Source organism: Cynoglossus semilaevis, chromosome 7 (assembly GCF_000523025.1).
Source record: "Cynoglossus semilaevis isolate Cse_v1.0 chromosome 7, Cse_v1.0, whole genome shotgun sequence".
In the NCBI taxonomy this organism is placed as follows: Eukaryota; Metazoa; Chordata; class Actinopteri; order Pleuronectiformes; family Cynoglossidae; genus Cynoglossus; species Cynoglossus semilaevis.
The window spans coordinates 4,342,466-4,362,810 of NC_024313.1; the positions used below are offsets into that span (position 1 = coordinate 4,342,466).

The 20,345-nt window shown below is 39.9% G+C and overlaps 1 protein-coding gene across 1 annotated transcript; it reads left to right on the forward strand.

The window, feature by feature from the left end:
* Nucleotides 1-1,244: 1,244 nt before the first annotated feature.
* On the forward strand, nucleotides 1,245-20,157 carry LOC112487187 (uncharacterized). Its single transcript, XM_025056635.1, has 11 exons — nucleotides 1,245-2,196; nucleotides 4,821-4,873; nucleotides 4,957-5,043; nucleotides 5,678-5,808; nucleotides 10,430-10,481; nucleotides 12,267-12,299; nucleotides 16,485-16,614; nucleotides 17,903-17,963; nucleotides 18,074-18,145; nucleotides 18,630-18,666; nucleotides 19,009-20,157. The coding sequence occupies exons 2-11, from the start codon at nucleotides 4,863-4,865 to the stop codon at nucleotides 19,061-19,063; spliced, it is 669 nt and encodes a 222-aa protein (XP_024912403.1). The 5' UTR covers nucleotides 1,245-2,196; nucleotides 4,821-4,862; the 3' UTR covers nucleotides 19,064-20,157.
* Nucleotides 20,158-20,345: the final 188 nt, after the last annotated feature.

The window sequence follows — 20,345 nt, forward strand, 5'->3', positions numbered from 1 at the left end:
TGTTGCATCTAACAGAGAGATAAAAAAATCCCAACATATTTGTCCTGCAGCCCTATCCTTATATTACTGAATACCAGTACTTGGTTTGCTTTATGGCCCATAGCAAACTGGGTAGCTTAAGCCTCCCAATTAAAGCAGGCTACTTTTCAGTTCTATACCAGATTATCACATCACCTTTGCCCAGTATTTACCATAGAGGACAAAGAGCAGTTTTAACTTCCACTGAATGGGATTAGTGACTTGTTCAGTGACACTTTAGCTGTAGCTGATACAGGGGCCCCTGTACCAAATCGAACCCTTATGAATGCAGATTAAGTGCAGGGTTTAGGATATTTGGCTGTGTTTGTTTTTAAACTGTTTCTCACTAAGCCCATTGCTCGCTACTTCCTGTTGGATAAGCTTCTGGGTCGTGCTAATGCCCTGCTCTGCTCTCCCTCACCCATGCTCTTTATGTGCATACCTACATATAAAGCTGGCCACAGAGTCCCTGAAAATGTGGGGGCCTCCTTATTGGGCAAAGAATGTCATAAACCATGTAATCTGTGATTTACTGAGAACCCAGACCCCAGCAAGCTAGCTATAGCAGTCTGTCTAGCCAGTAAGTAAACTATGTCTTCAGATCAGCAGAGATTGTGGTTTCAGATATGACAAATATGAGGGAGGGAGTGTAATTATTATTATTTTATGATTTCTATGATAGGAAACCTGAGAAAACAACTTTATATAATTAATTTATTGACATTATTGTGTTAGGATATTTGCAGTTTATTATTGTATCAGGATGAAAACAATGATGCAAGTCAAATAACAAATTATAACTTCACCACTGAAAATGCATTTTGGCATTGATATGAGTTTGTCTATGCAGCAGAATTATTTTACGACTTCATAACATGCAAATTATTTGTATCACATTGTTGTTGAAAGTATATTATAAGGTTTTCTCTTCCCTCTGTTATAACTGCTGTGATGTTAGAAGTTAGTAATGTCATTTTAAACAGGTTCTCAAAATTTATTTACTATCTTTTGCATCTAACCCTGCTCAGAATAATCTCACTAGGGCAATGCAACATGATTTACATCCTAACCAGGCTCTTTTGTCTCTGTGTAAGTATGTAAATAGCTAGGCTCTGTAATCCTGTAAAGGCAACAGGACTCCTTTGCTGTGTTTACTAATGTCCAGTTTGTTACTAAATGCAGCCTGGTCAATGTTGCACTGGGTTTGTACTATTGATTTGATCAGAAACATGCTTTAACAATTTGGGTTTAGTCTGAAACTTTTAATTATATTTACAACCAGCAGTGCATCTCCAGCTGTATGGATAAATGTTTGTTCATTATGCTGATACTTGTGGACCTTTATTTGCAGAACTTTGTGCTGAGTTCTACTTTAAGGTAAGGGAATTTGATTCCTGTCATGAGCCATAGCTGATGTGAGTCTAGTTAGAAATGTGTAATTATGTTGGCATTTTATAGATGAAGGTGTGTGAAAGTTTTTTAGTTTCAATCCATTTCCCTGTTAGTTCCAGTTAGAGTTGAGGAAATGATTAATCCCTGAGATGATGAATATTAAAAGATGATGGGAATAGAGAGGAAAAAAACAGGTTTTAGGATTCATCAGAACTTACGTGCTTATCTGACAATGTTAAAAACAAACACTAGATTAATCGTTACTTTGTGTTGTTCATCTGATGATGATGTGCAGAGGATTAATGAAATTTCTTGTGTAATATGGTTGACTCAAAAGCAACTTTTATGTAAGTTCACCATATTGCTAAAAATGACCAGACATTCCATTCTTCCCATTTTTGGTTGGTAGACAGTTGGTTTCCAAAGACAATATTTTTCTTCACAGTCTGTTCTCTTAGTTTAGTTTTCTTTTGCTTTTTCGAGAAAAGGCTGTACACAACAGCATGGCTATTATGCAACATGTGTTCACTCTTTTATGAATGGGGTAATGTGGTGTAGTCAACCTAAAAAAGCCTGGCATGGAAATGTAAACAAAGAGCGGCATTCCAATATAAAAACATGCCATAACAAAAACACATTGTGCCTTTTGTCTTTTATAGGCAGGGCTCCTCTGCAGGGATGCATATGTCAAAATAGCAACAGTACCAGAAATGTTTGGTTTTTCATCAGAAGGACCAGAACCTATCCAGAAGAGCCGGGACTTGGCTTTTTGTTTCCAAAATGCAGGTAGGACGTAGATCATTTATTTCAAAGCCATTTATTGTTTAAATCTGTTATTGTCCAACAAATTTCTTAAATGCAAATAAGGTCCATAATGACGAGCTACCGCTACCACTTGAAACCTGTGCTGAATATCATTTAAAACACTGATATTCCTACAAAGCCGCTATTGCCCTTGAAACAAAATAACATTTGAAAATTAAAAATGAAGTGCAAATCCCCCACTGTAGCACAAATAAAGAATATATTGAAACTGGAATAATTTGCCCCCCGGCAATAGCCCCATACAGCGTGACTTGCACCACACTCCTCCACCCATTTAGGCTAGCACAGATTTTTTTCTTTTTTGCTCTACTAGTCACAGCTCGGCCCATGCTGTGCATTATTTGCATTTTTCAAATTGCTGAATTTTCTTACAAATAGAAGAGTTTTTTTTTGTCTCAGTTTTGACAGATTAACCAGGTCCATGTTAACCTAGTATAGATCGTTTTAAAACTGCTCAAATCTTCCACATCCACTTTTGTTGTTATTTCGTGTTGAGTGAAATCACAAGGAACAACACATGGTCCTTTTCCCACACAGTCCACCTCAAGAACACACAAAGAACTAATGCTGAGTCGTTAATGATTGCTGTGTGAAAGAACAGGAGGATGATGCTAGATTTGAGAAAAAGGAAGGATGGATTAAAAAGGTTGAATAATACACAAAAGTGTGATTAAAGACTTTAAAGCTCTAAAACCTGAGCCAGGCAACGTGCTCACAGGCAGGTAAGTCACCACGCACTGATGATGTAAGCAGAGAGAAGTCATAAGTCAGTAAAAAAAAAAAACTCTCCCTTAGGTGTGTCTGGATGATATGTGCTTCCTCACACGTACTACACCTTTAAGGCCTGTGATCTATATTTAACCATGTTTCTGTCTGATTGCACTATGGAAAATATCCTTGAGTCATGAGGCCGGGAACCAGAGGGGTACAAGAGGGAGAGGAGTGGGAACAGGAGGAAAATCAATTGTGAAGTTGGATCGTGGAGCAGGGGAGAAAAGAGACTAATGGAGCAGGAGAGGGAGGAGAAAGGGGGATAAAACGGGCTAAAGCAAGAGGAGGTGTGGAGTCAAAGAGACGGAGGGGAGCTGTACTGATGCTGCAAGGCCTCGGTCATCTGTGTGGGTGAAAGTGTGTTAAGGCCAGAGACAGGGTGAGGCAGGATGCAGACGGTGATATGAAGATGTGTACGGTAATATTTTCTTTCATTTCACAGAAGGCTGTTGTAAAACCCCGGAGCAGGAAGACAAAATCTAACAGCAGATTCCCATCAGACATTTTACAACTTTTGAAAGTGTCTCAAACACACAGGCAGCTGGTCAGTGAGGCTGGCTGCACTCACTGACCCCTCGCGTGGGCGTAGTCCAGCTTAAACTCATTACCGCAGCATTAACATCCACTCCCACTCATTACATATGTCCCCTTCTGGCTCACCAATTAACATATGTCTGTCTTTGTTTTGTAGATAGTTAAAAAAAAAAAAAAAGACTTGGATTTTTCTGTTTCCCTGCAATTTGATTTATTTAAAAGTAGGGTTCCCCCAAATCCTTATTTGTATATATCACCCTAAACTGTATCCTATAGTGATCATCTGGACACTAGATTACAATAGATTAGATTTCATGAATGAGATGAAAAATAATAATAAAGCTTATTTTAGATGAAAATATTGTTTGTGCTTTAGCTGTTTAGCTTTAAACCAGGTGTAATTGTTAGGTTTGTCACAAATTTGTGGACGTGTACAGCTGCATGGCTCTGCACTAAATTACTGTGTAGCGTCAGCGCCCCCTGTCCTACTGTTGTTAACCACTGGCTGTTTCATTTTAATTACACTGTAAGTCTCAAAAGCTAAATCTGCTGTTTGCTCCTGTGAAATGTTGTGACAGAAATTTGGGATTAGACCTATAGGAAACAATCCAGTTGTTCTGAACTCGTTGCAGTTTGAAACTCATCGGTTTTGTGACTGTGAGGGTCTGAAGTGGGAAAGTGATGTGAGCTCCGGGATTTACTGCAAATCAGGCAGAATTGAGTTGGATTTGTAATGTGTTCTCTTATTAGACAGGCCCAGCCTTGTTGGAGAATTCACAAGGGCTCGGTGTTAAAATTTGGCAGAGCTTTCCGACTCCTGATCAACTCACTCAGCAGAGAGGCAAGGAGGGTGACATACTGTAAAAACCTTTATTCTTAAGACCACATGACATTAATTTACTTTTTCCTTCATGCTAAACAAAATCAGTGATTAGAGGGTCGAGGCTGCAGCCAGGTGATGAAGATTCTCTTGTAAACTTGACTCTTATAATCCCAGATTCCAGAAAGAGAGTCCTGTCTGCAAGTGTGTGCATGCACGTTCTTCTTTGACTCCCTCTCTGTCTTATCTCCTGTTTAATTTATGGACATAAAGACAGTTTGTCAAGTTTTAATCAAACAAAAAAATGTGACACATCTTCTAGAAGTTTTCTGCAGTAAGTCAGAATAATGCATTGAATAAAACATAAGGTAAGATGTGTTCTATTTCGGTTGATTCCTGTCTTTTGGACAATTTAAAACAATTAGAGGAGCTGTTTAACAATGTTTTCCTATTTCCCCAGTGACAACTCACCTGCTCCTTGTCTTCATCCCAAACACATTTGATGACTGTCAGGTAAAAAGTCCTACAATTTGTTGTCTTTATGAGATTATGATGTTTATTTGGGAATTGCAGTGTGCTTGTTTAAATGTTTACAGTGCTAGGACGTGGAGTCCATTGACAAGAAATGCAGCCCCAAACCATTACAGAATCTCTTCTAATGGATTACTGCGAGTTTCTAACAGGTATTGATGTCATATTTAGATGATTTGATGTGAACAATTTAATGCTTGTCACTTGCTTAGATATTTGCTTATTGCTGGTGATTTCCTGTTTTTAACTAACTTGTAAATATTTGGTGTATTTTAGGCTCTTAAAATAACTAATCCTCTAAAGATGTGCATGGAAATAACTATAAATAAAGGTTTTGCTTGACTCTGTTTCAAATAAGAAAATGTACATAACAGTGCAGTGTAAATACCACCCCAGTTTTATAGTGGTGATCACTGCTCAATGTAAACATTCGGCTCTCCTCTCCCACCTACACAATAAATCTCACATCTCCCTCCTCCATAACATTTGACCCGGCTGTCGACTCCTTTTCAAGGTGCTTTATAGAAACATAGAAATGATTCATGAGGTGATGTGTATCTCTGATCTCACACTTAGATTACATTCTCCTTGCCATTACTTCTAATGGGACCTCTTAAACGAGGTGCCACAATCCAGATTTCTCTGCTGTGTTTGACAGTATTTTTTTTTTTTTTTTTTTTGTCTGTTCTGACCAACTTTTCCTTCTTCTTGTGTGTGTATTTCCTCTTTGGTCTTTTTCTTCTTTCCTTTCATGAACGTGTTTTCTCTAAACTCACTCACTCGCAGGAATTTAAGACAACAAAGCAGCTGCCCGGTGACTCTAACTTTTCTCATAAAGAACAAAACCTCGGTTCGTCACTCGTGGTCCTCTCACCCGATAACATTTCACCGACATGTACCAGCTCACCACATGAAAGGTATTTATGAAGTTGTGTTGTTTCTGCAGTCAGACAACTATTAGCTGACTACTAAATTGACAAAACGGTTGTAGTGACTGTGAACTTTGTGTCATTTTTTAGCTCCCTCCACTGTTGTTGTTATTGTGGTAACCAACGGCTACAGTCATAGGAATAGTATTTGCTGTAGAAGCCAAGTTGGAATTTTTTTTTCTCATTTCCTGATTGATTGATTTTCAGAAGAAAATTCAAAAGTTTCAAGGACCCTTTGCTTAATTCCTAGCCTTGAAACTCTATTGAAATCAATTGACAGCAAATAACAAACACAAACCCACAAAAAAGTCTTTTATGCAAAAAAAACAAACAAACAAAAAAAAACATGACGAGGTGATTGGCTTGTATCCTAAACCAAGCACAGATTATTATGAGACATGACAATATCCTAGTCCACCTCAGTCATACTGATATTAGCCTTGTCTAATGTTAGCTTGCAGCACGTGTTATGTCGTGTGTTTGCTGGCTTTAAAGTGACACGTGAAAGGTGCAAAACAAAAACACGTTCATTACGTTTGTGCAGGAGCTGTTTCCTGTTGGGCCAGTTAATTAACTTACATTAAAATTAAATGATAAATTATAGTCCATTATGGGATTTTGTGAAGTAATAAATTGAACAGGAGGTTTTGTGATCACGCAAATACTATAATTAATCACATTTGGATAATCTTGATCTGTATAAAACATCACACTTTGAACTTTGTCTTTCATTGTGTAGACTGAGGTTTGTAGACTGTAGAACAGTAGCGTACAGCCTTATATAGTAGCATTATATATGTTGTGATTCTGCAGCATATTGCCTATACATTAGGGAAAAATCTGAACCCTTAAGTGGATTTAGTGTAATCTGCTTAGTGTGCCATGTTTAAGGGTGTTAACGTACTGATTTGATAGCCGCTGCCAAATCCATTCAGCAAAACTCAGCCTGTGTCTCAGAGCTGGGCTAAGTCTCACAGCTGTGTCACAGGGCCTCAGTGCTGCATCACAGTTCTAAGTGCTATCCTCGCAGACAATACACCTGCGTTTCAGGAGCCTCAACTCAGAGGCCCCCGAAGAGGAAGCGACTGTCACTGCTGCAGTGGGATCAGACTGACGGATCACAGACCAAATGAACTGTTGCAGCACGCGACCTGAACAGCTGGGGCATGTTAAACAAGGGATCGGCCACATCAAAGTAAACTGTTGCATCAGGAGGAAGGAGTCAGTGTAACTGGATCTGTGTAGTCAGATAAAGAAGGTTGTACTGTGCGTAAGATGTGTGCATTCACTACACGCAGTGTCAAAAACTATTGTTTCTTGACAAAGAGCAGGAAATTCAGACTATGAACCGTTACCCACCGTCATTACTCTCACATCATCACCGTAGCCGTAGACTCACAGCTATAGTCATGTCGACATCCATGAAATGCCAATCACGCGGCAGGATTGTTTTGTTTTGATTTTTAGCCGATGTACTAGGGAAAGCAGTTTTATTGAGATACTTTGTACTTTTGCCATTTCCTTATAGTGACGGTGACACATTGACTGAGCAGCAACAAAGGGAAGCAGTTAAAAAGTATGATGGACTGGATAGAATTTGACTTAATTAAAACATAGTGTTTTATCCAGATCCAAAACCAGCCCAGTTTCTCCCAATGACCGACCTTTTGAGAAAAATAATTTTGACATTTTGTTGATTATTTTCACCTATAATCCTAGGCAGATGTTTGGACTTTCAATTACATCCATCTGTTACTTGTCAGGTTAAAATGAAAATAAATATAATAAACACAGCCTAGTGCAAATTTAATTAAATACAGTATTGTGTAATATATAGACACAGAGCAATATAATATAAATATATGTAAAATAATCACTGGCGGTGATAACATCTCTGTTAAAGTCAAACCATGGAAGGTTTAGAATGGTGTTTGTTATCATGTGGGTTCACCCAGGGTTGACTGTAAGGTGAGGCTGCTAATACCATTCCAAAATACAGTAGAGGATATGATCTGCAGGGCTTTTTAGCCTGAACCGTTTGAAAAATACTATAAAAAATTCATTAAAAACAAAAAAAAACTCGACAGTGTGCAGCCTAAGCCAGGTTTGTTGTCTGACAGACTTGAGCTCAAGGACAGACAGATAAGAACACATACACACATATATACACACACAGAGGGACACACTTCCCAAGACTAAATCAAATATTTATCAAATGCAGGCAAAAGTTAAAAGGCCTGAAACAGGAATGGACCGAGATAATCCGTGGAGTATTCATTAAAAACAGTGTTCTGCCCGGCGTGAACTTGACTTGACATTTTTTGCACTCTCCTGTTAACAATGCAGGTCAAGTGCTGATCTATTCTGAGCCATCCAACAATTAGGGTTAGCTTTAATTGTGATCTTCTTCCTGTTCTGAGCACACATTGTTAATCGAATGAAGATGAAAGTAATCTAATGATAACCCCTATCTATAAGGAAGAGAGATAAGCGAGAGAAAATGAAGCCAGGACTGAACTCATCAACAGGAGGGAGTTACAAAGGAGAAAACATCAAGTGATTGACACGTGAAAAATGCAGATCTTGCCTTACACTTCGCCCTCTCACCTCTGCCCACTCTGCCTCCTTTTCCCCTCTGCCTCTCATACCTGCCATTCCTCTCACACTAAGCCCCTCGCCTTCCCCCTCCACCACTTACTTGCCTGTCTGTAAGTGTATCTCATTTTAGCATTGGCTATCTGTCAACCAAGAGCTGCTGTCACCAGATCCCCCAGTGCTGCAGGGCTCCTAGGAATGGCATGTGTTCCCAATTGACAGCTCAGCATACAAATCAGGGGCTTTCTGGAGGCCAAGGTGTGCTCCACTATAGGTCGCGGCCTTGCAGTTTATGACTCCCACTGTGCAGAGACCACAGTGCTAAGATGCACCAGGGAACAGTTTGTGAAGGTCCAGACAGGAAGAATTAGTGCGCGTGGGTTCCTGCTTTATCACTAAGGTGCTCACAGGTTCAGCCGCGGTCTGGTGATGGACAGGTGTTGCAGCTCTGGTGTTTCAACAACCCCCCTGTCACCGCTGCACATACAGTAGATAATGTGGATGTTATTCTCAAGTTTCAAGCGGAAACTGCACAGGGGAGAGCCAGACGTTAGCTTTCTAACTACGCCATATCTCACCGCTGACTGCTGATGTATATGTGGGTGGGAGTGTGTCAATATCTGCACACACTTTACATTTACGAGGAGTACACGGGGTATGGATTTACATTGGTTTCCAGGGGTCTTTTCCACCAAATGTCAAAGGGAGTAGCGATAATAGAGTGATGGTGACTTAGTGACAGCGACGGGAACACAAGGTTACATTTATATTTATTTAGTCTCTTTCTCTTTTTCTCTTTTTATTTTTTAGAAAATATCCTCCTATCTGCAAACACTTTGTTTCCCTCTTTGTTTTCTTTTTCCTACAATTTCTTTATCTACTAATTGTATGTTCTGCTGTTGAGTACTGATTCAAAGTTTCCACACCAAAGTCATTTATATACAATTATTGAAATTCTGGCTTAAACCTGTCGACTTTTTATAGTGTGTGGTCCACATTTTTAAAGACAAAAAAAAGAAAAGAAAACGTAAGTATTTTACAGCTAGCATTAAAAACTGGAAGTTTCTTAGCACATTTTTGATGAGTTGCCAGAGCATTTAAAACTCAATGGACCATTTGAGTCCATTTTGGTTAAATTGGTGAAAAATTAGCTTTTTATCTAACACCACCATCGGGACAAAATGTTGGTATGTCAAAAACATTTCCTGATGTCAAATTGGTTGATGTTGCACTGAATGATTAAACTTGACCAATATGAGCCTGATTAAAAGTAACACCAATATTGACACATGAACATGATGAACATTTGCTTGAAGATGTTTTTTTTACATTTTTTTTTTAAATTTTAACTTCATTTTTATCTCCTACCTTTAATGGAGCCCTTTTCTCTCAAAGTATCCATTATACGCTTTGATTTAATAGAGATATTTATATTAATATAATACAGCAAGAAATTAAAATGAGGAGATCATGCCTTTTTTTTATTCAGGCAGGTTATTTCTTGCAAGAAAACCAGAGCTCAACCTTGGCACCATACCAGGAAGAACTCCATCCTGAGGGAATTTGGCTAAAGCCAGAGTCACATTCCATTAAAACCAGTCATGTGCTTGGTACTGGTCAGTGCTGCTTAAGTTGTGACGCTATCCATCCCCTGGCTAGAGAGATGAAAAAGGCCCTGTGAAGCAATACGGTGCCAAGTAACACGGGCCAAATATAAGTGTGAGCTGTGGCTGTAAAAATGGCAGGAGTTCAAGAGAGATATTTCTTAGAAAGCTGGGTATAGTAGGCCACATGACGTATGTACCCCTCCCACTCCCACCAACTCTCTGGAGTTGATTTCCTCACCTTGTGTTGAATATTTTGTCCCACCCTGGAACTCACTTCATTTTTATGCAGCAAAGAATTGAATATATTCATGCCAATCTGGTTAAATGTATTTCATGGCACCAAGTTCACCCCCCAACCTTTGACCTCTCCTTCTCTCTCTTTCTTTTCCTCTCTCTCTCTGAAACAGAGATATGCAAGCTCACACTCACCAAAAACCTGAAACACATACATTCACAGAGGTAAGCCAGTAATTAGGGGCACTGTAATTGTGACTTAGCATTGTGAAGTGCCTGGGCTGTACTGCCAAGGAAGGTTTGTTTACTGTATGATTATGAAGTAGAAGCTAAATGGCAGTGTTTATCTACATTCTGCAGTGGTGAGAGCTGCCGTCTAAAATAACTAAATTCTCTGTAATGCATTTGGCCTAGACTGTAAAATCTTAGCAATCATCATTATAATCATCATTATTATCATCACGGCTGGCAACTTTTCTGATTTCTGTCAGGCTCCTCAGCAGCATGTTGGACATGTGTTTGTCGTGTCGTGATGTTTCAAGTTTCCTCTATTTTTTTTTATTATTATTCCAAAACAATAGAGAATTAACAAAGCTACAGCCGTTACAAGGCCACAGTTATGCCTTTTTCTCCATATTTAACACCAGTGTTGTGGCCATTATGGTTTTGTTTAAATTTAGATTAGGCGCTTCACAATTAAAATACCAGTTCTCTGCTAATTTAGCCAGGAATGTGAACCCGTTGAACGCCATAAACAATCTAAATCTATACCTTTAAGTTAAAGAAAAAATGTAGTGGGATACTGATGGGATTTCCATCTGCTTCCATTCATTTACCAGTATGGAACCTTTTGGTCAAATCAGAGAAAACCACATAAAACATGGAAAACTCTCTGAGAGATATTTGCATCCAGAAGAACAAACTTTGGTTTCTACTATTGCTTCCTGTCATTTAAAAAGGTTTAGAAGGACAATGCTTATAAATGTGACTCCAAATCTCAGTTTAACCATCATGGTTCCTTTTGGAGGCTCATTTCCGTACGTAAAGATTTTATTATAAATAGTATACATTGACATGTGTTGGTTTGCTTCTCAGGGTGGCTTCAATTCAATTCACTTTTTTATGTGTATTATTGACAGCCACATGAAAAACTACCATTGATCAAAATGTTTTAAGGGTAAACACAGGACAGTTCATAGATTCAGTTTGACCAATTTAGCTAGAACCACAAAGTAGTACAGTATAAACGGCAGCTGAGGTCGTAGTACATCTCACTTCCAGCTGCAGTGTAATTAACGTTCTGGACGACACCAGAAGAGTCCCCATAAAGTGAAACATGTAATTCTGGCAACGAAAATCATGGCCACGTTTTGTCATCGTCATGTCTGACAAGTACACTAGGGTCCTATCCAAACACAAGCTCCATGCCAATGAGTTGAATGTGTACCGAGTGTAACGTTGGACCAGGAACACAGTGCTTGTGTGTAATGGCAATATCAAATTTTTGACACTTGCTTTACTGCAAAGATAGTCTCGCCACTTCATGGTCGTGGAGCCTTGTTTCTACTGCATGGTTCCAAAGGTTTTGAACTGAACAGTTCTTGTACAGACCGGCTTAAGGCATTCCCACTGCAGCTCAATCGCTTGCTTTGTTTCATGTCTTGTTGAATGTATGTTATTTAATCCCCAAAGAACATGGAGCTAATTGTTCCATCAATCACAAGTCTGTCATATCTCATCTGGCATATGTTGATTTAAAATGTTAGTTTTGCTGCAATAGGTTTTCAAATGACCAATTATATCAATTTTGCTTCATTCTTAACCATAATACTCAAGTTCTCGATAACAATAGTATAGTATAAAAGTTATTTGACTTTTTTAGGTCATTCCTTCAGTATTAAGTTTTTTGTTTAGTTTTTATCCGAAAATTCAATGGTGTTTAACTGTATTCTGTATGCTTGAAGTACTGCTTGTGTATTCACTTACACCATACTTTTTATTTTGCTTCAGGAGTGGAGCGCCCATGTTGGACCACCATGTACAGTAAGTGTCTTCATTATTATTATTATTATTATTATTATTACTTATGATTGCTTTATCCTCTATTTGATTTTAGTAGTAGAGTGGAAAGGCGAAAGTTAAGGTTATATTAGAGGTATATTTATTGTTTTATTCCATTCCCAAAAACAAATACCTTGTCCTTAAAATGTCATATTGTTCACAAGTGGCAGAACATAAGATTTTCTTTAGCTGATGTTCAGACTTCAAAGTACTGGAGGTAGTACTACTACTACTAGAATAAATATTTCCTCCGGCTGCTGCTGCTGCTGCCTGACTCAACGGCAACTGTAAAAATGTGTGTCCAGCTGTGCCACAGACTCATACACACTTCGCCATATTGGCTCATGTGTGTGCTGTGCTTTCATTATCAGTATCACTGACTTTCATATCAACCCTATCTCACTCCTCTCCTAAATGTGTATTTGACCTAATGCCCCCTCTGACCAAGGGAAAAAGCCAAATAACAAGTGCTCAGTGACTCCAGGAAATTCGATTTCTGCACACAACCACAGACTCTTGATCACCGGCTTCTGCAACATATGGCAAAGCACTGAGTAAACAGAATGACATCTAAACTGCCCGTTGACATTGACATAAAAGTCATTACTGTCCAGTGGCCAGCACTGGAGACAAAGTCAGCTGAACCGACATGAGGAAACTCATACTGTAGGTCAATCAGAAGTCAGTAGTGTTAGTGGGGCTCTGTGACTTTTGAAGGGAATGTTCTTTGGGATCTGACCAACCATGGTAGACCGGGTAATACCTTACCGCCCCCATGTGGTCAAGGGGCAAATGTAAATGACCTTGAAAGTCTAGTACTATGAATGGATTGAATGGGGTTAAATACTGTATACATAGGGAATGTGTTAATTTACTCCCACCTGCCCTTACTTTTATTTGTTATTACATCCCTAGATATGTGCATCGTTGCTTTCATCTAGCGATAAGGTAATGTAGGGGAAGGTAATGTAAGGTAAGGCAAGAAAATATTCACTGTTTACCAGAACACAGTTGTCTTGACAGAGACGACCGTGTAAGTTATTAGTGTGATTCCATTTATCAGGCATAGACATGAATGAAGTCATCCAACCATAGTAAATCTGTCAACCTCTTTGACCTATTAGTGCCATGAGTCACACTCAACGCTGTACGTGACAACCTCCACATACAATATCACTTGACACAAAAATCTCTCCTGACACCGTGACACAGAGTAGGGGACTTTTACGTCACAGTTTTGACAAGCAGCTCTTTTCTTCACCCCACACAAAGCCTCAACTGTGCTCATAATGGACTGAGAGAGCAGCTGCTCACATGTCAGCTCCAACACTGTGAACCAGACTGGCTGCAGAAGGTGGCGCTGTAGAAGTGGCATATAGGGCCTACAAGTGCGACTCCGGGTGCAGGTCCACATCGGTACCAGGAGAGCTGCAAGGACTCTGGTCAGGCTGTGCCATGACAGCAGTTGTCCTTTGCACCCTGGACTCTGTTTCTCACCAGCACTGTAAGTGGAAGTGATTATGACACGGATTAGAGACGGAGTGAGTGGATGAATAAATCAGCAGCAGCAGCAGCTTCTCTCTCTGTCTTTCATTTAGAATGTTAATAAATAACACACCGGTGACTGTCCGGCCTGCACAGACATTCCTTACTTCAGGTCACTTTAACTTACGCCTTTGACTACGGACTCATGTCCGGACGTTAAGTACACAGACCACAAACACGCAAAGTCATGATCAGCACCATTAGACTTACCATGCCCAGTCCCCAGAGTTAATGTTTAGACGCTCCATGCCTGCTGAGATATACGCAGTGAGCAGTGGGGGTGCAGGGCTGAAGGTCAGCCACACATATGGTGTTTGATCTTTTTTAGCCAACAGAGAACCAAATAACATGGATTTAAGGGCCAGAGGTGGGGAGATAGGTGCAGGGGGTGCAGAAGTGAGGAGGGTTTACGTGAAGCAGAGACAGTCACCTCAGGAGAAATGGGTCAACAACAATGGAGAGAATGAGAAAGGTAGAAGGAACAAGACAGGACAGACGTATGCAAGATGTATCCAAGAGAACAGGATTTTTCTCTCTGTGTGTGTGTGCGTGTGCGTGTGTGTGTAGGGCATTTTCCATTCACTTTCACAAGTAGTGTTGCCAAGCAGCAGGGTAATTAAGTCACCTTTATTGTTAGAAACAAAGTATAATCTAGATAAACACAAGCACTTAACCGTTTACAGTGCTGTGTATTCCATTGTGTTCGTGCCAAAATATTTGACGATTTATGTTTTAAAACACCAGTTCATCTAAAAAAAGGTGACTGATCTTAAGTTAAAGAAAAAACATATTAGGTTTTGTTAGAAAAATAAACCATAGAGTCATACAGAAACTTAACCTGCATTCATCTGCAAAGACCAAAGTCTGCACCAGATAAAATAAAAAAATATAAAAAACAATCAAAAAAAGATGCCAGGCTAAATAAGACTCAGCATTATACTTACTCCAGATGGAATTATGCCTTTCTACTCTGCCCTTTGTAAATCTCTCTTCTAATTTTTTCTCTGAAAATTATTACCTTTGACAACATTTTTGCAAGGAGCTGCCCATTTTAATGACAGTGGAAGCCTTTCTTTAGACTGAAAAAGTAGCAACAGAGGAAAATCCAGGAATCACTGAAGACATTACTCACTGGAAAACCATGTGGCTGTCTGCACAGACTGAATCGTGCTAACATTGGCTAACGGTGAATCAGCACGGCCACAGACCTCTTCCTCAGGAGACCTTTACTCAGACATCAAACCAGTTAATCACTGCGCTAATGTAAGAACAAGTGACAGATTGACAGACAGGTGACCAAGTGGACATAGTGACTGACACCCTGACGAGGTGAGGGTGATGAGATGACAACGTCAGATGCCAGACAGCGCAGTGATCCCTGCCACGGAAGAACAAAACAGCCGACGTGACAGAAACAAAAATAGCTCACAAAAACTTGTGCAGAGATATTCATAGATCAGAGTGAAGGTTATGAGAGGAATTGTTGACCGATCACGTCTCTATTTATGTGGCCTGCCCCGTGCACATTAACCTCATTTTGCAGACTAATCTGGTATGTCACATTTCTATGGCATCATGCTGGGCTTCATCATGGGCCTTTAACCAGAATTAGATGCACTATCAGCGGCAGCTACAGTGGCACCTAACAAGTTGTGGCAGTGTGAACGTGGATCAAATATCTGCTGGGAAAATGACATGCTTCAAATAGTGGGACTCTCACCCCCGCATGCATGAGCACAGACATACACATGAATACACGCAGACACACTTGCCAGAGAACTCCACCTGCTCTTTCCAGTCCTTTCCAAGCATTTTTCACCAAGCCAATTCAGAGCAGATCCTGCTGATGTGTTGGCTCCGCTCGGCTCCAACCAGTGGAGGAGAAGACTGGGTTTTGTTCTACTGCCCAGAAAAGGCTTGTGATGAGGAAACCTCAGGCGAGGAATTGGGTGGAACAGAGAAATACAGTGAGGGAATGGGTAGACCGCATGCTCACACACACTCGTACACTTTTCTATTGTTGGAGGGACATTCCTAGATATAATGCATTCCCTGGCCGTTTTCCCAGACCTTTCGGGTTCAATGTGTAGGTGAAGGTATTTTATTTTCCATTTCTATGTATGATGGCACACACGATGTAAGTTATTCTTTTAGATTATTGTTTTTTTGTTGGTAAAATATGATCAGCAACACACAAAAATCTTTGACTTTGAGTTTTAGGTTTTAATGAAATGTAATATATTAAAAGGTATCAATAAGAATATAAATAAGAACAATTATGACTTTTTAAAGTTGAAAGACTTCTAACTGGCCGTTTAATGATTTATGAGAAAATTCAAATCAAATTGACTGCTACCCTGTTGTAAATCAGATTAAAATTGTTAATAGTTTGACAGCCTAAGACCAATAAATATTTCTTTTATATGTGTAGTGCTGTTGACAATTTTGCCATTTGGGAAAACAAGGAAAATATATTTGCATTTACCAAGATAAATTTGTTATGACCTAAATAAAGGTAACAAAACTCTAAGTCATGCTTATTTATGATCATACCTGTAACCTTAACAATATGTTATAATTGTTCTGCTGTAACTCTGTCTAAATGTCAAAATGTCCTCACAGAGATGTTCTGAACCACCACCTCACAACCGTCATAAAGACACACACGCAGACAGATGTAGAGAATATCTACAGCAAAGTCGATGTGGGGACAGTAACCCTGTGGGATCGGACGAGGAAGCAAAGCAAAGGGGTAAAAATGAAAAATGGTACAGTGTGTTTGAATTTCTTCATGGTGTACGTGTGTGTGCAGAGTCAGGGGAGACGGAGATGAAGGGAAAGAATGAGATCATGACAAGTGTGTGTGGTCGAGGGAGAGAATGAGCGAGAGAGACCCATGGGGACAGACAGAGAAGAGAGAATTCTAAAGTCACTTTAAAAATTTAGTGCAGCCTTTTCTCATTTCTTTTATCCTTTTCTTCAGAAAAGACGTTTGATTTCACACATTAAAGCAAAAGAAAAAAATCATTAACAGAACTTAGGAAGAGAAACAGAAAGAGAGAGAGAGAGAGAGAGAGAGTTTGCTACAGTCTGACTTTGACCCACTCTGGCTGCCAGTAAGCAGGCAGCTGACAGCCTGGCCCGTTGCCATGCGAACTCAACGCCTCGACAACGTGCAGGCTGCCTCGTACACAGCAGCATCGTGGAAACCGAGTTACCAAGCACAACAGCAGCCACTGGTGGCTGAACCCCAGACATCCATTCATAAAAAAACTGTGACCACAGAAGTTGAGTCATAAATTTACTGTTACAGGCATCAAAGCCTGCAGAGATGAATGTGACCCATTAGGGAAATCATTGGCACTGATGACATATACGTTTAACTGTCGATAAAATAATGAATATCCTGTACAACTCTGTTTTGCCCTCATCTCTTCCTCTGGTCATACGTCTTGGTCTCACTCCAGCTGGAACAACAACAGCTGCTCCATATACAGCCTGCGGGACATCCTCTGCCACCATGGCGTATGGGACAGAACAAGAGTCAAAAGTCAAAGTCAATTTAGCACTGCAGTACTTCCATATTTAAGTAGATTAAACACTGAATCTACAGAAAGCTCACTGTCTCTTCCTGAGTGGGTCACAAAGTTCAAAAGAAGAAACCAAAGCCGTGGACACCCAGAGAGAACGTATTGGTCTTTAGCTAATGCATGAGTGTGTAAAAGTAGAAGGGAAAAGACGTCAAATGTGAACTTGCAACACAGAAGTCCCTATTGAGTAATACCCCGCAGACTTTCCGTGTTTGCATAAAATAAACCTAGAGTATTCAATACGTGCCTTTAAAATTTCCAGCCGGTGCTTTTATGTTTATACCAGCATTCTTCAGTTTTTGGGCTCTGACCCAAATCCGGGTCACAGGACAGGATGTTGGTCATTTAATCATGTGAAGAAAACCTTCATATTATCGATTTATCACAACTGAAATACCACAGCTTCCTTGAGTGGTTTTGATGACCATGTCTATCCCTTTATGTCCACAGTGTTCCCGTCCTCCAACCTCTGGTGGCTCCATCCAGCAGAACAATGTGCCATGTCACAAAGGTACTATCATCTGTAATTGTTTTTTCTGACCATGAGAATTAGTTCACTGTGGTTAAATGGCATTCACAGTCACCAGATCTAAATTCAATAGTGCTCCTTTGGGATGGCAGGTAACAATGGAGCATCAGTGAATACAACGTCAACATGGACCAAACTCTCAGAGGGCTGTCTCCAGTATCTTGGTAAAATTCTATGCCATAAAGCAATTTAGGCGGTTGCGAAAACAAGACTCATCTGAACTGGTACAGATTATATGTAGCAAATGTCCTACTCGTTAATATATATACTATTTATTGGCTTTGTACTCAATATGTGATTATAGGTTTTTTGAATATTTTTGGGACACATCACCCAGCCTTTGTATGAAAGCTTTGTGTATTATCGCACTATTTTTAAGTAACAAAAAATGCTTTATAAAAAATTGGGTCACAACACAAAGACTGTGGTAAACGGCAGGTCTCAAGGCTCAAAATGTTTGAGCAGCACTTGTTTAGGCTGTTTTTATTATTATTATACAAAGAAAGGTTTATTTTGAGACAATTTTGTATGACAGTTTTACATTGAGAAAATGCAATATTTACTTATATGTAGAACTTCCATGTATTAAATATGTTATATATGTTTATTTTTATAGTTATTGTGCTTCTTCTTACTTTCTTTTTCTAGTACTGCTAAAGGACAGAGAGAGTTTACCCCACTTCACGTGAGTCTTTTAATTTGTTCATATCATTGCCATTGAAACTTATTATCTGATGAGTCAGCAACCATGTAGGCATGAGCAATGAGGGAGTGATAATGTAAGCAGGATGCTGTCACATGGACGAGCCAAAGAGCTCAGTGTCAGTGTTGCCTGTACTAAAGACAGTCAAATCGTGGGCTTTGTTTGAGTATAAAATTGCATTTTTTTGTGAGGTAGTCAAACAAAACTGTTAAATACAAAGGCAGATGTGTTGCTTAACCAACCCTCCTGTTAATGTGTGTTTAAAAAATATGTATTCTGACCTCCCGTTTATTGGAGGCAATGTGTGTGTTCTCTCTGTCCCAGTGCAGCTGTGAGTGTTCATTCTCCTATTCATGTCAGTTGGTCTTCAGAGGTGTGAGGCACACGCTGTGACTTCCAGCATGGCAACAACGGATCTGTTGATCTTAAGTGTGTGTACGTGTGTGTGTGTGTGGGTTGAGGGGTCAATAGAACTGATTTAGAGGTGCTGATTTTGGAACAGTATCGAGGAGGTGGCACAAAGACAACTGTGGCAACAGTGTCTCTGCAGCTGCATGCGTATGTGAGCATCGGCAGGAACGCACTGGCTTCTCATCTCACAGCCCCTCCCTCCCTTCTTCCCTCCCTCACTACCTCACCCTCTCTCATGTCACCCTGTCCTCTCCATTCAGCTCATTTGCACTTTCTAATAGACGTTTGGTGGCCCTTTCTCCTCAGCTAAGAATCTCTCTTGTATATATATATATATATATTAATTCACAACTCCTTCCTCTCTCCGACATCACGTTTCCAAATGGGGTCGACCTTGACAGTGAGAGATGTTCGCACTGCCAAAAGATATTTGAGACCCTTGAAAGGCAAACTAGGGAGGGCAACAGTCCATTTTCCCACACAAGTACACACACACACAGACATTCACTATGGCCGAACTTGACCTACAACTGGCGTGTGTGTGTCTGTTTATGTCACTCAAAGCCAGTTTCCGCACATGCAGTAGTGTTTTATACTTATACTTATTAAGCGTATTGATATTGAAAGCTCAACGACACCGAGGAAAACCACCTAGGCACAACACTGGGCAGAATGACATGAGCTGATGATGAAGTGGCAGCAGGGAAAGACATATGTTAGCAGGGAAGGTGGCGATGCAGAATGCAAACAGTCGAGAACAAAGGATGCTGGGAAAGAAAGAGTGGGAGACATGAGTCTGTACAGCATATTTATCCAGATGAAGCAGTGTGAAAGTGGGAGAATCAAAATAGAGATAAAACAGGAACTGTTGTCCTTGTGCTGTCCAGCAGGTGCAATCGTTGGCACTGTATGAAACAAGGTTTGTAATGCATTAGTAGTCAGTGGAAAAGAGCAGCGCTGCCCTCTACTGGCATTTTTTGGCTGTGCATCTGTCGAACGATCATTAGGAGACCCGTTTACGTGTGTAAAACTTGCTTCGTTTATCAGTTGGGAAATGCTTTGGAAATACACCTTTAAGGATTACGTGTGTAAAATGCTTTGGAAATACACCTTTAAGGAGTGAAACATTCTTTAAAGGTTATTAAATATATAAATATATTGCAATGTGTTGTCTGACCTTGAACTCATATTCTGGAACTAATCTCAAGGACGCAAAATAAACAGAGCCAACCTCTTGCATACAAAACATT

Bases quoted from the DNA above. Each gene is read 5' to 3' on its own strand.
- LOC112487187 (XM_025056635.1), top strand. The intron at 5,809-10,429 runs GTATTTATGAAG...TCTCTGAAACAG, and splicing joins ACCAGCTCACCACATGAAAG to AGATATGCAAGCTCACACTC. The intron at 16,615-17,902 runs GTAAAAATGAAA...TTATGTCCACAG, and splicing joins CGAGGAAGCAAAGCAAAGGG to TGTTCCCGTCCTCCAACCTC.